This window comes from Nerophis lumbriciformis, linkage group LG25 (assembly GCF_033978685.3).
Source record: "Nerophis lumbriciformis linkage group LG25, RoL_Nlum_v2.1, whole genome shotgun sequence".
NCBI lineage: Eukaryota > Metazoa > Chordata > Actinopteri > Syngnathiformes > Syngnathidae > Nerophis > Nerophis lumbriciformis.
This window is the reverse complement of record NC_084572.2, coordinates 15,642,986-15,662,832: the sequence shown is the minus strand read 5'-3', so window position 1 is coordinate 15,662,832 and position 19,847 is coordinate 15,642,986. Positions and strand designations below refer to the sequence as shown.

General features: G+C 38.0%; 1 protein-coding gene across 1 annotated transcript in view; it reads right to left on the bottom strand.

Annotated features, from left to right (window-relative positions):
- Nucleotides 1-517: 517 nt before the first annotated feature.
- Nucleotides 518-19,847, bottom strand: part of tet2 (tet methylcytosine dioxygenase 2) — a 37,493-nt gene continuing 18,163 nt past the window's right edge. The window contains exons 2-10 of the mRNA XM_061983876.1: nt 7,563-10,318; nt 7,361-7,451; nt 7,195-7,288; nt 6,885-7,093; nt 6,579-6,729; nt 6,398-6,487; nt 6,170-6,307; nt 4,642-4,996; nt 518-4,547 (exon numbers count right to left, since the gene is read on the bottom strand). Coding sequence (XP_061839860.1) covers nt 3,184-4,547; nt 4,642-4,996; nt 6,170-6,307; nt 6,398-6,487; nt 6,579-6,729; nt 6,885-7,093; nt 7,195-7,288; nt 7,361-7,451; nt 7,563-10,275 — 5,205 coding nt within the window. The 5' untranslated portion in view covers nt 10,276-10,318 and the 3' untranslated portion in view covers nt 518-3,183. The remainder of the gene's footprint in view (nt 4,548-4,641; nt 4,997-6,169; nt 6,308-6,397; nt 6,488-6,578; nt 6,730-6,884; nt 7,094-7,194; nt 7,289-7,360; nt 7,452-7,562; nt 10,319-19,847) is intronic.

Below are 19,847 nucleotides of genomic sequence, written 5' to 3'. Positions count from 1 at the left end.
CATTATTTGTTTGGTAAATTGATTCTGCAGAAGGATAGGCGCACACAAGGTGGCATTTGTTACGCCGAGTAGTGGGTCTATCGCATACGAATACTGGGGTAACATTTTGGCAAATATTTGCATCGTTAAGTAGGGCTGTACAATATTTTGTCATCTTTATGATGTGTATCCAATCAGATGTCTTGGCATTGTCATGTTTTTCATGCCATTTCCTTTTGTTGGGACCATTATCTTTGCAAGCGGTTCATCAAGAGCATTTAATCGTTTTTTAAAATATTTTAATCCACAAGTACTCGTAGGCTGTTATAATAAGCATTTGTTTGATAGTCACATAACATTTTTTCACAAAAGAAAAAAGGGTCACCATTCCCTGATTTCAAGAATAGTTACATGAAAACTGGGTCTTGAATTTTCAGAAGCTCTTCATTTCAATTGTTGCTTTCTTAGTAAAAGACATGATGCGGACGTAAATGTGACACATGTGAATTAGAGTATTAAAGGATCATACACACACAAACACATTCAAAACTAGGATTATATTTAAAACACAGGCAGCACTGATTTTTATACAAGTCAAGTAGCTTTAAATAAATATAAATTTATTGAAAAAAAGATAAAACACCCATATCTTGGCAATATCAGGAATGATATATTAATACCAGCTTTCCAATAAACTGCATTCAGTACATTACAATGCTTACAGTATAATACCTATGCTTAGTTCATTTTTTGGGAGCATACCAAACTTCAGGACAACAAGGGGAGTCCATTCAGAAATAAAAACAGCAAAATGTTTGACTTTTTTTCAACCTTTTGTGTCTGCGTGCTTTGTATGAACTGTTCGCTTGAACAAGCAGTACTCATATTATTCCCAAAAAGTTATTCAAGTAATGCTGATTCAAAAGCGTTTTCAAGTATGTCTCTACTTTTATTTGTATCCTGCTCTTATTATCAACCTCACCTGCTACTGTAGCTGGGCTCTGTACAAAGAATCATCAATATTGTGGACTATACAAACCCAGCAGTCAAAAAAATATATAAATTCATTCAATATTAGAGCTAATAATATTATTTGACATTAAACTTTGTGTCGACAGTGACTGTATTATTTACAAAGACTTCCTGGAAAATGTGACCATGTCCATTTAGATAACATTAAAAAAGGCCAAAACGGATATTTAAAATATGTTTAAGTATGTTGGTTTACTTTACTTAGTTACTTTATAGCCCAGTTTGACTTCACTAGAAGTTTGTCCTGAAATGTAAAACCTTGCTATGCACTGTATATTGTGACATTTTTTTTATGTTTCTGAAACACATTTACACCCATTTTTAAATAAAACATGTTGTACTTTATTACATAAACAATTTTTTTTCATGAAAAAATTTGAAGTGCTTTCAGAAAACAAATTTGTTAAAGAAGAGTGGGTGAATTATTATTACAAATAACATTACAGTCATTCCATTATATATCACATTAATTAAAAAATAAAGAGAAAAATCATACAATTCCTTAGTGGTTATAAATAAATTGAACTTATACACAGGCACAAAAACGATAATCACTGCCTTGGTCTTGCCTCATAGCAAAAGCAAATACATCGCCCTTAATATAGTCATAAGCATACTTTCCCTTTAGTCACATCAGTGCATATACTTTGTGTTTCGTTAAGAAATCACAGTTTTACTAGCTAAAAAGGGTTAAAATAAATGTGAAAAAAACACTTTTTCCTCTACCCCACCCCGCATTATTTTGTGTGACGTATTTGAGAAAAGTTGTATTAGGACACAATGCAATTGCATGTCCCTGAATGGAAAAAAAACATAATAAATGCAAGCAAAACTATTTTTTTAAATGTCCCTGATTATACAGTAACATTAAAAACTCAAGTTCAAGTAATACTTGCTGAGCAGGTAAGAAAGTAGGAAATTAACTTCTCCGCCTTTGTAGGTCGTATGCAGTTAGACTGTAACCAACAATTTAGAAAAAAAATATTTAAACAAAAGAATGATATGTTTTCCTATTGCCCAAACTGGTTTTGAGGTATATGACATGTTGGTACTGTACATTATTGTAAAAGCCTTCTCACTGCCTAGAGTCTCACATCGTACTTTTTAACAGGCTGAATAGCACCCAATGAAATCAAATCTATTGAAACAAATATTTACAAGGAATTAGGCTTTTAGTTTTCTTTACAACAATCACAATTTATAGCAGTATTTCCAAAAAGGGAATTTAAGTTACTGTACATGTCTTACCTGTATCTTACAGTTAGATTGCAATAATTAAAGAACCCACAGCAAGCCAGCTGCCCTATGAAATTGACACCAAGCTTACCCTGTCTCATGCTCCTCAGTGTAATAAAAGCACATCAACTAAGCACCACAGACAAAAAAAAACTACACGTAATTTTCACAATTCAGGGTAGTTCAATGAACCTTATAAAAGGAACATTTGCAGACAGTAAAACTCAGATCATTTTCCTCATTTTAAAATGTTAAAAATACACAATTTGAATGGCTCGTGTATTTAATACATGTAATTTTTAGGCCAAAGAAGCACCAACAAAATAATATTGAAAATGTTGCAATTATTTAGATTTCTTTCGGGGATATTTAGAAATTGCGCTAAATTCAAGAAAAAGGTCAATGTCATCACCTATATACCAATACATTCAATTGTTGTAATCAAGAAGTGCTCATAACACACTTGCCTCATACCATTTTGAGGCTCATGATTTTACAGATTATTTCCCAGTTATAGCATTTCCTGTTTCATGCCATCTACAGTTAGTCTCAATCATGGTATCATGGCATTTGAATATAAAAAAAGACACAGACTTAGCACCTTAAATGTTGTGTTGCTGTTTTTAAAATTGGCATTGCATGCCAAGTTTAAGTGTTTCAAAAACTTTTAAGAAAAATAAAGCCACCAAAGATTAAACTTTGTTTCCAGTAAAAAAAAAAAGTCCTGCATGTAAGATTGAGAGCACCAGATGGTTGAACAGTGTGTATCTGCAATAATTGCAAAACAAGAATAAATACATCCTTACAAGGGTCAACATGTAAAGCTCAGTTGTCAAAAAGATAAAAGACCTGAACAGGTTAGGAGTGTTTTTGAGACCAGTGCTGCATGTAGTCCTTGTCATAAATAAAGCACCTTCATTTTTTCTTGATGGTCTTTTATGCAAAGTGACTATAAGGTCCTGTGACCTTAGTGAAGGCATACGGGGATGTACTGACGTAAGTGTTGGTTGTGCATGACGAGGATCCTTCAATGAGTGCCTGTATAAAACGCTTATAAGGGGGATCCCCAAGGGATTCCAATGTCTCTGGATGCTCACGCTTTGTCCCTTTCTTGTGGCTCTTGCTTGGTGTCCCCTCACCACCGTTTCTCTCTGCATCCTCCTCCTTTTCTCGAGCTTTTTCTGCCATCTTTGCCTCCCACAGAACGAGTCCATGCTTTGCCTCATTCAAGTTTTTGTGCTGGTAAAACACCAAGGAGATGCGTGTGGGGTGGTGACGATCTGGGTTTTTAAGCGGGGTTGTGGCATGGAGCTCCCGTTTTGCACACTCAATGAGGACTGAGCCGTGTGTAGGTGCCACGGCCACCCCACCGATGTCAGGGTCCAAGAAGTTGTGCTCATTGTCTGACCACATTTCTGGCTTTTGCGGGGTTGTGGGTGTCTGGGGGGTTCCGGGTTCTTGCTTAATACCTGATAGCATGTGGCTACCCAGTCCTGTCTGTGTTTCAGGGTTTAAACCCACACCAGTTAATTGAGCGCCAAGCATCTTTGGGCTAGCAATACTGATTTCTTGCTTAATTTGCATATGGAATGGTTGTTGGCCTGGGTGGAACATTTGGGGACTTTGTGAGAGATATGGATTTGGGGATCTTCCAAACTGATTGCTGTTGCTTCCAGCAGCAGTGTAGTTAAGACCTCCATGGACAGAGGGCGCTCTTGACAGGGGGTCCATAAAATGTGGGTCTGTGGCTCCATTAGGACCACAGGGGCTGAAGGCTCTCATGGGGTGAACTGGCCTCATGCTGCATGCATTATAACCATTGATTTGTAAACCTGGATCACCAAAATTTGGTGGATAATTGACCTCAAAACGTGGATGTACTGTATACTGCTGCTCTGAGTAAAAGGCTTGTTGTTGTTGCTGTTGATACATGCTGAGGTGCTTTTGGTTTGAAGCATAGTATGAATGGTAGTTGTCAAGAGGCATTCCTCCATTACATTGATAACCAACGTACGAACGATTAGATCCATCAATGTATGAAGTTGGTGCATGGATTGGGGCAGGGTAAGGGCTTGCTGGTGTTGACAGTTGAGGTGGAAATATGCTCCCTGGCTTTGAAGTGCTTGCGAAAGATCCTTGGTGGCTAGGGAACCTTGGGTATCTGGCAGCATTTGCTGCACCCGGAAAGGAGGTAAGTATGTTTTCGTGCTGTTGTTGCTGCAATTGCCGGGGATGGTTTCCAAAGTGATGCGTTGGTTGAATTGGATGCTGGGAGGCTCCAATAGCACCTGGAATAAAACCTAAGAAAAATGAAAGCAGATTCAAACTTACTGTAGAAGCGTGCCCTCTAAAAACATTTTTTTTTATGTGTGACCCAAGCACAACTGTTTTTACCTGCCATATGAGTGCTTTGACTGATGTTTTCACAAGTCATCACTTTTGACTTGGATGGGGTGACTTTCTCTGCCTTATCATGAGCGTTGTCCAGCATGGCATTCTTAACAGCAGCTGCCTTCTTAGCATCCAACTTCTTTTGGCGGCAGGACTTGGCGGGCTCTGCAAGCATGCGCACCTGGCGGCGGAAGGCACTGAGGACTTCAATAGCACCTGACTTAATTTTTTCTTGTTGACCCTCCTCACTGCCAAATTCATCTGTGTTGGAAGCCTTATACAGTGGCAAAACGTGGAGCTGCTCATCCTCTGGTATCCTTCCAATCTCCCGGTTGTCTTCCCTTGTTAATGTGCACACCTGGGAAACAGAATGAGTCAGCTGCTTCATGGGGATGTCATACAAAAATGTGTCGGCACATTCATGGTAGGGTTTTAAAGGGGACCTATTTTAATTTTCCTTTTTTCTGACTCCTAAATGTTGTTATAATGTTGGCTATTCTTGTTAAACAATGCCAAAGCGTCAAAGCATAAAGTTCATGCATTTGGGTGTGAGCTTGCATGCAGTTTTGGATGCCTCTGAACGCTGTGTTTTGCAGTCTTTTATTTTTATTTTTTACAATAGGCAATTTGTGAGGTCACACATTGACGGACGTACTTATGTAGGCATTCTAGAATCTGCTATATTTTACACGTTACTGTTTTGTCAACATAGTTCAAAGCTGTATTAGCTGCTAAACTCTGAAAAAGATGCCACAATTGAGCATAACTACTTGGTTTTAGGAACCAAAGACTTCACAAAATAAGGTAAGAATCATAGCATATAGTATTATTTTCATCTAATTGAAGACATGCACCTGGGGATAGGTTGATTGGCAACACTAAATTGGCCCTAGTGTGTGAATGTAAGTGTGAATGTTGTCTATCTGTGTTGGCCCTGCGATGAGATGGCGACTTGTCCAGGGTGTACCCTGCCTTCCGCCCGATTGTAGCTGAGATAGGCTCCAGCGCCCCCCGCAACCCCGAAGGGAATAAGCGGTAGAAAATGGATGGATGGATGTGGAATGTGCACATAACACTGACGTGCAGTGAGATAAATGCTGCTAACTACAGATTTTTTTTTTAGAGTGGAATTGCAGGTCACACAAGGTTTACCTAATTTTGACTCACTGTTAAAAAAATTCAAAACAACCATGACTGAAGAAAAAAAAGTGTGATGTTACTCTACAATTAACTATACATTTTCAAAAGATATATTCTGATTCTTTTGCAGGGGGTGGGATGTGGAAGGTTTCATTTTAATCCAAAGGGAGAGCCTCCACACTGTTTGTAGGTAGACATATTCAGAAAGTAGGTTATCAATGTGACTGTGGAGCAAAATGTGCCCCAAATTTACACCAAAGCATACCCAAGACATACTATCTAGATCTGTGTGGTAAATGTAGATTACAATCATCAAAAGTCCCCTTTAAGTTTTGCATGTATGTTTAGTGTGTCAAATGAAACACATCTACAAAAGGTATGTGCTACTTACGACGGTGCTGCCTCCAAGCATGTTGTGAAGGTCTCTGTGAGCATGAGCACAGAAGTCTAGACAAGCTGTCACCCCAGAGAAGGGACGTCCCTCCTTTTTACCCAGACGACAGTCAGGGGCTCTGTGTTCATGTTCCACCTGTTTTTAAATTAATAAAAGTAACAATTAGTTCATTTAGATGTATCTTTGTTGATAGACATGTAGGCTATTGTGTCCAAATGTCCTCACCTGGTTTCCATAAGCTTCAGGTGCCATATTTTTGTACAAGGGTCCCAGTAAGGTGGCCAGATTCTGAAGGTTTTGCTCTAGCCTTTCTTCCTAAAAAACAGTATTTGACATGATTGCCATTATTAAAAAAAGCTAAAAAACTTAACACAATTTCCATTATGAATATATTAAAAAGAAATACCTCTCTCACGTCGTCTCCTAGTAGTTTAAATTTTCTTGGAATTTTACTCCTTGCAAATTTGCAGCCGTTGTAGTACATGCTCCACGAGCAGCCAAAAGAGAACGATGCCCCACAGGCATCTGGATTTAATCCCTGACATGCGCAAGTCCTCCTTCAATAAAGGAAATAGTTTAGGGGCCGCTATCTATTGATTACATACAAGTAATATAGGAAACATGTTGGGCAGACAAATATGCAATTGTCACTAATGTTATTGCAGGTACACGGCAGGAAATTAGTATTTTGGAGGATTCTCCTTTTACTTACTCTTCATTAAGAGCGCACCGTCTCTGGGTGAGTGCTCCATGCCTAGTTAGAGTATCGCTTAGCTCGAGGTAGAGTTTGTCAGCCAGGCTGGGTTGGATGCCCTCCCAGACCAGGATCGCAACGATTAGGCAGGCTGTATCACATTTGTGGCCAGTGCGTTCTCGAACCAACACCAGTAGCTTTTCTTCCACACTGGCTCGGCGGATCACCTGAAGCGTGATGCACAAAATATTTGTTTATATACAGATATGTTAAGAAATGTGCTTTCTCGATTAACCTTATTAAAATAAACAGCAAAAATAGTGCCTACCCATTTTGCGATAGGGCACCCTTGTGTACTTTTGCCTTCCTTGCCTGTGTACACCACTTTCTCTATCCTAATGGCTCGACCATTGAAACTAGACCTTTAATTGAAAAAGCGATATCAATGTGCTTGTATTCATCCAACACAGTTTAACTGTAAAAGTGTTGTTTACCTTTTTTCCATCATCTCCCGTATACCAGCAACCGTAGGTGCAGAACCCAAGTGAGTATAGTACGGGCCTTCATCTTTTTCGCTGATTTGTTCTAAATAAAGGAATGTTTTTTTTTAATATGTTCACACCACTTTAATCAGTAATATAACCAATATTAAGCGGTAGAAAAATGGATGGGTGGCTGGATGGATAGGTGACTCACCAACACAGTGGCATGATGCAATGTCATATTGTGTTTTCATAGGCATATCCAGGAGACTTTTTATTGGGGTATCCAACAGCTTCATTGGGGAATCCATAAACCTCTGTAAGAGTTGTTCTTTTTTGGGTGTGGATTCGGGTGTTTTTTTCAAAGTTGGACTGGAGGTGACAGCTCCAGGTGCTTCCATTTTACACATGTCAGTGTTGGTTGAGAGTATTGTCACAGGTCCGGAAGATTCTACCTTGACTTTATTTGGATTGATGACAAAAGATTTCTTCTCAAACACAGGGGAAAGATGGTACTGTTTTAGACTTTGTTCCATGGAGGCCAGGATGTTGTCTTGCTTCTTATTATTGTCACATAAGGACTGATGTTTCTCCTGCTTGATTTGCAATCCACCCATTTGCTCCTGCGAGCCAGGCAAGTGAAATCTGGGTCCATTGTCAATTTTTACATTTTTCAGGCTGTGTTTAATATCATTAGTGCTTTGAGCGCAATAGAGAGGGCCCTGTCTCTCTTGCCTTTGTAACAGATGATTACGCAGGGCAGCATGCTTTTGAAAGTCTGACAGTGATAGGCCCGATGCCAGAGGAAGCTGAGATCCCCTTTGGACCTGGGAACATGGGTTTAGCTGGAGTTCAGCTTTGGGATACATATGTGTTGATGTCTGTTGGTTTAATGAAAATTGTGGAGAAAGAGGCTGTGACTGTGTAGACGTTTGTGGTAAGTCTATTTGGTTACTCGGTCTCTGCGGTTGAAATTGCCTGAAATCACTGGTGCCCGAGTTTGGCGAATACTGGCTTTGATGATGTATATGAGCATCTGTTGTGTTATTGTAGCTGAAGTAGTTGTTTCTATGTTGCTGATTAAGTTTAACCTGACCTGGCTGAGGCTGACTGTGAGGTCGATAAATGGGAGACTTAAGTTGCTGTTCTTCAGATTGTGTTGGGTGGGACAGTGGGCGTGGAAGATTACAGTGCTGCTGTTGTGTTGTGAAAAACTCAGGTGACAATACATCCTGCACTTCAGAGTGTTCACGTAAGTGCTCTGACTGCATGGGTGTATGATAATGTCCCCTTGCCTGCTGGCTTTGCAACACATTTTGTTGATCATGCTTTATCTGGGGTTGAGACTGTTGCACTAAAGAAACCTTAGCACTTCCATGCTGCCAGTCAGGACTATTGTTGTTTTGGGCTGAAGCACAGTGTGTTTGGCCTGAGAGTTGCTGCTGCTGTATGCTGTTGGACCCATGAATGTTTTCTTTAAACATTCCAGGTGACTCAAACCTTTGTACATGGTTTTTCTCCAAAAATTGACCATGAACTTGGAGGTTAGCTTTCTGTTGCTCTAGCAAAGGCTTGATAGAGAAGTCCCTGTTTTCCTGCTTTGCCAAGGATGACAGAACATGTGTTTGCTGCTGTAGAGGGTTCTGTTCCATCCAGTTTGAACACATGAAATTCTCTGTCTGCTGGGATGTGTTATCCAGGCTATTTTCTAATCCAGCCTGATTTGGCTGCTGTATAATGGGTCCCATCATACCTATGTTATCAGCTCCATGTGTGTGTCCTGGAGTCCGCTGAAAATTCTTGGGTTGAATCCCAAACTGTTGAGCATGACCAGACTCAGGTTCCTCATACTGCACAATGTTCTGTATCCCAAAGTTTGATGGTCCATATTTGTCCAATACTGCCTTAGTTCCCTGGGGGTGAGTATTATGCTCTTTGTGATCAAAATTGTGGCTTCCATTTTCATATGTACGTTGAGGATTTGTGTTGTTTGGAAAGCACCCTGGGCCATTTTTATGTTGTTGCAATGAGTTGGCAGTATTTGGTGGTGGGGCCATGCCAGGGAGTTGAAGAGATCCTTGGTGGCTAGATGGTGACAGTTGTTGAGGCGGTTGTTTTTTCTGCTGGTAAACGGTTTCATGATGGTTTGCATATCCATTTACTATATAGTTAACAGAGTTGTAATTGTTGCCTCCCTCCAGAGTACCAGATACCGCAGGTTTCCGTGTTTGTGAGTTAAGCATCTGAGCTGAATTTGGAAACTCTGAGGTCAAAGCAGGAGGTAAAATATCCTCACCAGGCAGTTTTTTTGTGAGAGAACTTTTCATAGCATCTTGTGGACCAGATCTCTGTGGTGCAATTGATACCTGCTCAGGATAATATTGAGACAAAGTTTTCTCTAAAAGATCACCTGGTGTGCTTTCTATTGTAGAAGTCGTCAGGACAGCACCATTAGTGATTAAAGCATGCTTATTTCTTGGCAGATGATAAACATCTCCATTAAGAATTGTACAGTTCCTGTTCCCTAATTTTGTCTCTGACTGAGCACTGCATTGAAATTCAGTTTTGTTTTTTAATTCAGCAATCTCTGAATCTGCTCTAAATTTCTTGGGCTGGCTGGGCTGGAACGACGGTTCAGTGAGTAATTGCTCTCCATTCATCAGCACTCCATTCATTATAAAGGATCCATGATCCAACAGCCCTTGCACGGATTCAGAGTCATTGCAGTTTTCGTTTGGTCTCTTCATGGAGTTGGCAACTGTGTTGGGCTTGTGATTGTTCCAGTTTGTGTTGTCAGTGTTTTGCAGAGAGTCTCCTTCTGAAAATGAGCCTCCATTCTGCAGTTTGTTGGAGATGTTGTGGTGTGTCCCAAATTGTTTTAATGTCAGACTTTCTTCCGTCTCATGTCTGGTCTGGTCCGTTTCCATCTGGCCTGCTCAGAGTCCATTCACAGGCTGCCCTTTATGTGTCCTAAAGAAAAAAATTCAAAATAAAAAATTTAGTCACCTGGATTTTTTTTTTTTTTTCATATTCAATCAGTGGTAAATGTGCAAAGTAGAACGCTTCATTTTAATATACATACAGTACATAATATAGAACATTGTGTATATATATATATATATATATATATATATATATATATATATATATATATATATATTTATATATATATATATATATATATATATTTATATATATACATATATATATATACATACATACATATATATATATATATATATATATATATATATATATATATATATATATTTATATATATATACATATATATATATACATACATACATATATATATATATATATATATATATACATACATACATACATATATATATATATATATATATATATATATATATATATATATATATATATATATACATACATATAAATATATATATACACATACATATATTTATATACATATGTATATACATATACAGTATATACACATATGTAAATACATATATATATATACATATGTATATATATATATATATACACATGTATATATATATATATATACACACGTATATATATATATATACATATATGTATGTGTATATATGTATGTATATACATATGTGTATATATATATTGTATATATGTGTGTATATATATGTATATATGTGTATATATATGTATGTCAATATATGTATGCATATATGTATATATACGTATATATGTGTATATATATATATATGTGTATATACATATATATGTATATGTATATATATGTATATGTACATATGTGTATATATATGTATATATATATGTTTATATGTATATATATGTATATTTGTATATGTATGTATATGTGTATATGTATATATATATATATATATACATACACATATGTATATATATATATACACATATGTATATATATATATATATATATATTTATGTGTATATATATGTATGTATATATATATGTATGTATATGTATATATATGTATATGTGTATATATGCATATATATATGTATGTATATGTATGTATGTATATGTATATACATATATACTTGTATATGTATATTTATGTATATATATGTATATATATGTGTATATATGTATATATATATAAATATATTATACATGTCTATATATTATACATGTATATACACACACACACACACATCGATATGTATATACATATATATATGTGTGTGTGTGTATATATTTCCCCCAGGGATCAATAAAGTACTTTCTATTCTATTCTATATATATATATATATATATATATATATATATATATATATATATATATATATATATATATATGTATGTGTGTGTGTGTGTGTATGTATATATATATATATATATATATATATATATATATATATATATATATATATATATATATGATGGATATGATAGATATTTAGATAGATATAGATAACACTAAAAATTAAGTATTTGGATGACTACCACTTCCCAACCCCAGGTGACTCCCTTTGTTTTGTTTTGTCTGGTGCTCTGTAAATCAGCTACTAAATCAAGAGGTAAACACTGGGCTGCATTGAGTGCAGCTCCATTCCTGCGAGACACTCCAGGGTTTACAAAGCACCGAGAGGAACCAAGCAGCGTGTCACAGTTGGGTACACCCACTCTGACAACCAAAAAAATAATAATCTTTGTGAACCTAGGACAAAGCCAGCGATCCCAGCTGAAAGAGGGCCTTTTTGCACACATACATACTAAAGTACCCTGGCATTACACCCACAAATACAGTATGTCTCACTGACTTTTTGCTTTGACAGTTTACTTAAATACATTTTTAGTATTATATGGTTTGGTGGAAACACCCTTTTGATTTTTTTATTATATTGATTAAAATCAGGGTGATCATTGTGTTGTCATAGAGTAGAACTTTAAACTAATTTAGTGACATAGTAATGATTAGATCAGGTGCCTGTAGGAAGTTAACTTTGATTCAGATGTTTTTCACATAGAAATATTAACAAAGTGAAATTGTTCAACTTTCTTGGCTTGTAATAGGCTGTTTGTCTCCAGAAGTCAGTACCTTTGTCTTTAGCACTGTTTTTTGTACCTCCTCTCTCTTGTCATGTAACTACACAACAGATTGCGGTGTTTTATTTGTCATTTATCTGCTTCCCTCCAAGTGAACCTGCGATCTACTGTAGCTAATGCAGTTATAACCTAGCTGTTATTGAAAATGGGACTGGTTGTAGCCTCTGTATAGTAAGGTTTAGTTTTACTTAATAGATAGTCATTTACTTTAGTGCCTAAAGCAGGGGTCTCAAACTCAATTTACCTGGGGGCCACTGGATGCAGAAACTGGGTGAGGCTGGTCCACAAGAAAAGATTGCTTAAAAAAATCAAACATGCACTTTTTAATGAATTCACCTTCTTTGAATGGCTATCCCGCCCTAACAACATACTTGCCAACCCTCCCGATTTTTCCGGGAGACTCCCGAATTTCAATGCCCCTCCCGACAATCTCCCAGGGTAAACATTCTCCCGAATTTGTCCCGATTTTCACCCGGACAACAATATTAAGGGCGTGCCGTGATAGCACTGCCTTTAACGTCCTCTACAACCTGTCTTCGCATCCGCTTTTTCACCATACAAACAGCGTGCCGGCCCAGTCACATGTTGTATGAGGCTTCTGCAGACACACGTAAGTGACTGCAAGACATACTTGATCAACAGCCATACAGGTCACACTGAGGGTGGCCGTATAAACAACTTTAACACTGTTACTAATATGCGCCACACTGTGAACCCACACCAAAGAAGAATGAGAACATCCGCACCGTAACACAACATAAAAACAACAGAGCAAATACCCAGAACACCTTGCAGCCCTAACTCTTCCGGGCTACATTATACACCCCCGCTACCATCAAACCCCGCCCACCTCAACCGACGCACGGAGGGGGGGGGGGGGGGGGGGGTTGATGTTTGGGGGGGCGGGGTTTGGTGGTAGCGGGGGTGTATAATGTAACCCGGAAGAGTTAGGTATGCATGGGATTCTGGGTATTTGTTCTGTTGTGTTTATGTTTTGTTACTGTGCGGATGTTCTCCCGAAATGTGTTTGTCATTCTTGTTTGGTGTGGGTTCACAGTGTGGCGCATATTTGTAACAGTGTTAAAGTTGTTTGTACGGCCACCCTCAGTGTGACCTGTATGGCTGTTGATCAAGTATGTCTTGCAGTCACTTACGTGTGTCTGCAGAAGCCTCATAAAACATGTAACTTGGCTGGCACGCTGTTTGTACAGGTTGTAGAGGGCGCTAACGGCAGTGCCATCACGGCACACCCTTAGTATTGTTTGGGTGAAAATCAACGGACATTCGAGAAAATGGTTGCCCTGAAATTCGGGAGTCTCCCGGAAAAATCGGGAGGGTTGGCAAGTATGACGCTGTCAAGCGGCATTCATATAAAACTTGCGGGCCGCACTAACATTCAATTTTCATATCAAAGTGCGGGCCGCAAAATAACGTCTCGCGGACCGCAATTGGCTCGCAGGCCGCGTGTCTGACACCCCTGGCCTAAAGCCTTCAAAGTAAGTGTTGGAGTCTTGGACGCTGCGTGATCGCTTTTGGGAAATAATGCAATATCAGTATTATTCAGATAATTGTTATACCATGTTTGAATTAAAATAACTATGCATTTATAAAGCTTGTTGAAAAAAATATAACAATTTCCATCCATTTTATCATCCTGTATAACTATTTAGGAGGGAACACAATAATCTGATCGTTAGTCTTTATTCAAATAAAGTCTTTTAATACATCATGCACATCAATAACAGTGTATTATTCGAGACACACTCTGTTTTTGTTTTTCCCTAACAGATACAGTGAAATATGAGTGTCCATAGTTGATGCTATTTGCCTTGACATGGCAGCCGTATGTGACATTCACCCCTCACAACAGCTGCTCGGAGACGCCAGTCCCTATCATTCAGGTTTAGACCTTGGCAGCATAATGCTAAAGAGCACTTCTGCTGAAGAAAATTCTTGGCGTTTCAAAGCAACATGATTAATCAAACACTTGTCAAGTCTTCATGCTCCTTTTGGACATAGTCCAAAAATATGCAAAATGTTTATGCAGGACATTTTACTATACTTGAAAGTGAGTGTGCATTTGGCCGACAACATTCTCTCTTTGAATACGTTCTATGGCATGAGTATATCATCTTATCTTGTGTGCCAGTGTAATCACATCCTAAATAACTTATGCAGATGAAATTAGGTAATCTTATTTGTAGTTTTTTAAAGGGGCCCTATTATGCAAAACCCACTTTTCTTCCCTATTGGTACCTGCTGTTGTGTAATTGGGATCAGCAAAAGTCTCAAAAATTTCAAACCAAACCTTGCGAAAATATTTATAAAGCAATCTTGCCTTCCTTCTTACTTCTGCCAAATGAGCCATTTAGAATTTGCACAACCTGTGACAGTTGGAAAAAAATGTCTCTGTATTATGTATATTTGGTGTAAATGTACACAGTGTGCCTTGCGCAGGTCCGCCATTGTAGTACGCGGTGTGGTTAAAAGGCTCCTTCTTTTGTGCGATCCTCATGTTGTGGGGCAGACTGCATCATACATGCACATGCATCCTCCAATGTTGCCATTTCTAATACAAATTAGTGTATTGAACTAACTTATATCTCTCAGTAGCTATAGAAGCACTAAAAACTACAACAAAGATGGCCTGGAAAAGACCGCGTCCAAGTGCCATCCACCCATCTTCTTCCGCTTATTCAAGGTCAAGTCGCGGGGCAGCAGCCTAAGCAAAGAAGCTCACACTTCCCTCTCCCCAGCCACTTTGTCCAGCTTCTCCGGGGTGATCCCTAGGCGTTCCCCGGCAGCTGAGAGACATATTATCGCCAACGTGTCCTGGGTCTTCCCCGTGGCCTCCTACCAGTCAGATGTCCCCTAAACACCTCCGCATGGAGGCGTTCGAGGGGCATCCCGACAAGATGCCTGAACCACCTCTTCTGGCTCCTCTCGATGTGGAGGAGCAGCTGCTTTACTCTGAGCTCGTCCTGAATGATGGAGCTTCTCACCCTATCTCTATGGTAGTGCCCTGCCACCCAACGGAGGAAACCCATTTTGGCCGCATGTATTCATGATCTTGTCCTTTCATTCACAACCCAAAGCTCATGACTATAGCCGAGGATAGGAACATAGATCAACTGGTAAATTGATAGCTTTGCCTTCCGACTCAGCTATTTCTTCACCATGACGGATCGATACAGGTTCTGCATCACTGCAGACACCACACCGATCCGCCTGTCAATCTCATGATCCACTCTTCCCTCACTCGTTGACACAATACTACAAGGTAATTGAACTCCTCCATTTGGGGTAAATTCTTCTCAACCCTGAAGTAGCACTCCACCCTTTTCCAAGCAAGAACCATGGACTCGGACTCTGAGGTTCTGATTCTCATCCCGCCATCAAAGTGGAGTCACAGAAATAAGATCGCCCAAAAAATGGCGCATTCTGAAGAGATGGTCAGAAAGCAACTTGAAAACGGTCTGTAAAACATAATCCATGCGACATTTTGATCAACGAACCACTAATACATGTTATGTAGACCACAAGGAAGTGTTTTAAATGTAGAAAATCAAAAATCATAATGTGACCCGTTAAAAGTGCCCCTATTATGCAAAACCCAAATTTTGTTTTACCTGGTGTTACCTGTTTTTGTGTATTTGGGATACCCATACGTCCAGAAAATTGTGAATCAAACTATGGCGCAGATATTTATTGAACAATCTTCCCTTTTTCCAAACTTGCTCCAAACAAGCCGTTGGTAATTTAAGACTTTGGTGACATATTTTGCTTTAGTTACGTCAGTGGATGTCTCCATATATAGTAGAGGTTTACCTGAAGACCTTTGTGCACATTCAACATTTTTTACAAAGATGTAGTCAATAAGTTCCTTATTTTATCTATCCTCTTGTTGTGGAGCAGTCTAACTTGTATTTGTAGTCAAGGTTTCTTTAATGGTCCCTGGAGGTAAAATCATTGTGCAGACGTGTAATTTAGCGACAACGTAGAATGGAACAAGCAAACCCAAATCATATAAAACATAAAAACATTAAAAACCACAAACGAGCACCAGTATACATTCTAAAACCTCCGCTGTAGCGTATATTTCTAATTGATATTGATATGGAAGCACTAAAAACTACAACATGGCTAATGAGGCGGAGATGTCAAAGGTGGCTTGGCATAAGACCGCTCCAAAAGTGTCGCATTCTGAAGAGACAGTCAAAAAGCAGCTTGAAGACAGACTGTAAAACAAAATATATACAACATTTGGACTGAATCACCACCATTACATGTTTTGCAGACCACAAGGGAAGACAATCATAATATGACCCCTTTGTATCCCTCCCCTAAATATAGAGATGGACTACAAACCACACAACCTATGACAACGTTTGCACAACTTGGCATTCCAGCTGACAATGCAAACTTTATCTCTACACACTACCCTTTATTCCATTAGCACGTTGAACCAGATGGCCACGCATATATAGCTATGATTCCTCCAAACAGTTGCTGTACACATTTTTGCATGGGTTTTAAATATTATGACCTACAGTATGTGATGATTGGCGGTGTAGCATGACACTTTAGTAACAAAAACCAAGGCTCATAAGGTCTACACAGTGTTAAGAATTTGGAGGAAAGTCAGTTGTTTGACAGCTTAAGAGTACAAACTCAGTCGCAGTTCACAGAGAACTGTTGTCACCCTTTGTGCTTATTGATAGTCAACTGCTAGTCAGGCATGCAAGGACAGATGATCATTCATACTGCACATCTCGCCAATTTACTTGGTCAGGCCGCTCACACTTGTGATTTGTGTCACATGGCACACTGTTGCTTTACAGTGGACCTCACAGAGTCAGTTGCTGTTGGTATGAACATATGATACCCTCAGCAGTTATTAGGGAACAAAAGGCTGCTCTATCTACAGTTACTATCCTTTCAGTCGTCAAAATAAATATTGTGGAGTAGAAATTCATAACTGAAATTAAATTAATGAAACATGATAGCGTTATCCCAAATAAATAGCGCGTTTGGCCAAGATTTCTGTATTTTTTTCCAATTTCTTGCCTGTCGTCTATGTCTATTTCTCTAAGGTAATGATGTTGGTTTATTTCCAACAGGCATACAAGGTTACATTACATTGGAGTACATTTCATGTTTACAGTTACACACGTCAAGATGCTCAAAAAGTAATTAATTAAATAGGTATCACAACAATTACATTTCATTTCCTATGTTCAATGAATACCAATTACTATTTTCTCTAATGATAAAAGGAAATGTTCTATATATTTACTGTAAATTCTTGAATATAAGCAGTTAATTTTTTCCTATGCTTTGAACCCTGCGGCTTATAAAACGATGCGGCTAATTTATGGATTTTTTTTCCGCTAACGGCTATAATGTTTTGAATTGAAATAGTTTTCACCAGACACTGAAAAGGTGTTATTTGTTGTGCTATGGCACCATCTTTTGGACAAGTTTACTTACTGCAGGTTCTGCGAGGTGAGCGTCGACAGTACTTTCTTTTGTTTGGTGTTTTAAACCGGAAATACAAGTGCTGTTTCGTCCATAGCGTTCCTACTTGTATGAATTCTTCATCACTCCAAGCAATGTGTGTAAGTTTTACAATATAACTAAAACTATTGACACTTACGAAACTGTCTCATGTGTGATGTAGGAGAGTTTTCATGCATATTTGTACATAATGTAGTTAAGCTAGCGTCGTTAGCATTAGTTAATAGGCTAACACATGTATCAGTGTCTGTTAGTATTATTAACTTACAATGATATTCTGTTTATATTGTTTCAGTTTCGTAAATTGAAACGTCACTGTGGAGTTAAGTCTGTTTAGCTGATTGGAGAGCTAGCTTCTGCCGCTAGTGGGTCTATGACGATGACTTCTGTTTAGTTTGATCAGCCGTTTTACTCCCGTGTAACAGGCACCGTTTGGAAACAATTAAGGCATGTAAATAAACATTAAAAATATATTTCTTCATGAATAACTTTTTTCACAATGTACATATCTTGGGCGTATAGTCCGGTGCGGCAAATATATGGAACATATATTTTTTTATTCTAAAATTTTGTGGGTACGCCTTGTATTCTGGTGCGCTCTGTTGTCTGGAAAATACGGTATTATTGGAGTGGACAGTTTGTAGGTAGCTATTACAGGGGAATCGATTAAATATAAATAAATAGTTAAATGTGTTTAAAAAAAAGAAAGAAACATTGCTCTGTGATAAATGACTACAGAATATACAATACCCTTAAAAAGTTTAAAGGAATAAATACTAATAAGTACAGGAGTTGTATAATGTACTGGTGTATATACTTGGTATAACTTGTGTAATAAACAGTTAAATGTAATACCGTAATAGATCATTCTTAATTTAGTAATAAGGGCCAGTATTATGATATTTGACTCTGTAGTTGAGGATTATTCTTCCTTATTTCTTATACATGTAAACACAGCATGTGTTTATCCTTTAGGTAGAAGTGTATCTACAACAGTTGTGTTGGAATGTTGGGAATTTTTCGTCAAAGACTTGTTACTCAATTTTTTTTTTCTTCCCCTTTGAAGACATGGTCCAAGCTTCTTGGGAGTGAGATTTATATTTCCATTTGGATCAACCACTTTTAGTTTTTATGTTGAGTAACTAGTAGCTTTTTTATTTCCTATTTGGAGATGAGATTACCTTGTTTCCAAGCAATGTGATACAGACTAATGGGGAGGTCTGGAAGGCAGATGTTCAGGTTGTTGGTTTCCTTTACAAACAGCCAAGGAAGAGGAAATGTGACTCATGAACATCCTCAGGTTTACAATTGCAGTCAGGTACACTAAAACAGTTTCTTCTCAAATATTGCACCTGCCTAATTTTAACATTGTGATGCAACAGTAGCTTGGCCATGTGATAGCCTGAAGCTTCTTTGTTTATGGTGTTTTTCTGTCTTTAACTGTTATGTGAGCGCTTGCTAAAAGTATTGAACTTGAAGAAAATTCAGGTCTGTTTTTAATATCATGTATGTCTTTGATTTTGCTAAATGGAATAAAAAAATAAAGATAACTGGTCGGGCTTAAGATGTTATTAGAATTTTTTGTAAGTGAGAAATCATAACTTGGAATATTTTCAAATCTCACATTGGCTGTTCTGTATCTATTTTAACAACCATAAAAATAAATGTGTGGTATTATGTAAATACCAGATACACACATTGATCATGCTCATTTTCTTCTTACAATTTGCATACAAGAATAATTGTCTGATAGTATGCAGTCTTAAGGCTGAGGCTGTTTGTAATTTGCTCCCTGGAGAACCTCCTCTTCCTCCAAAAAAGGGAAAGACATTGTTCTTTATGTCTAATGCAAAACAGATGTAGTTCACTTGGCGGGGAGATTCCTTTTTGTGGTCTTTGTCCTTCTGCTGCTTTTTGTCCATTGCATTT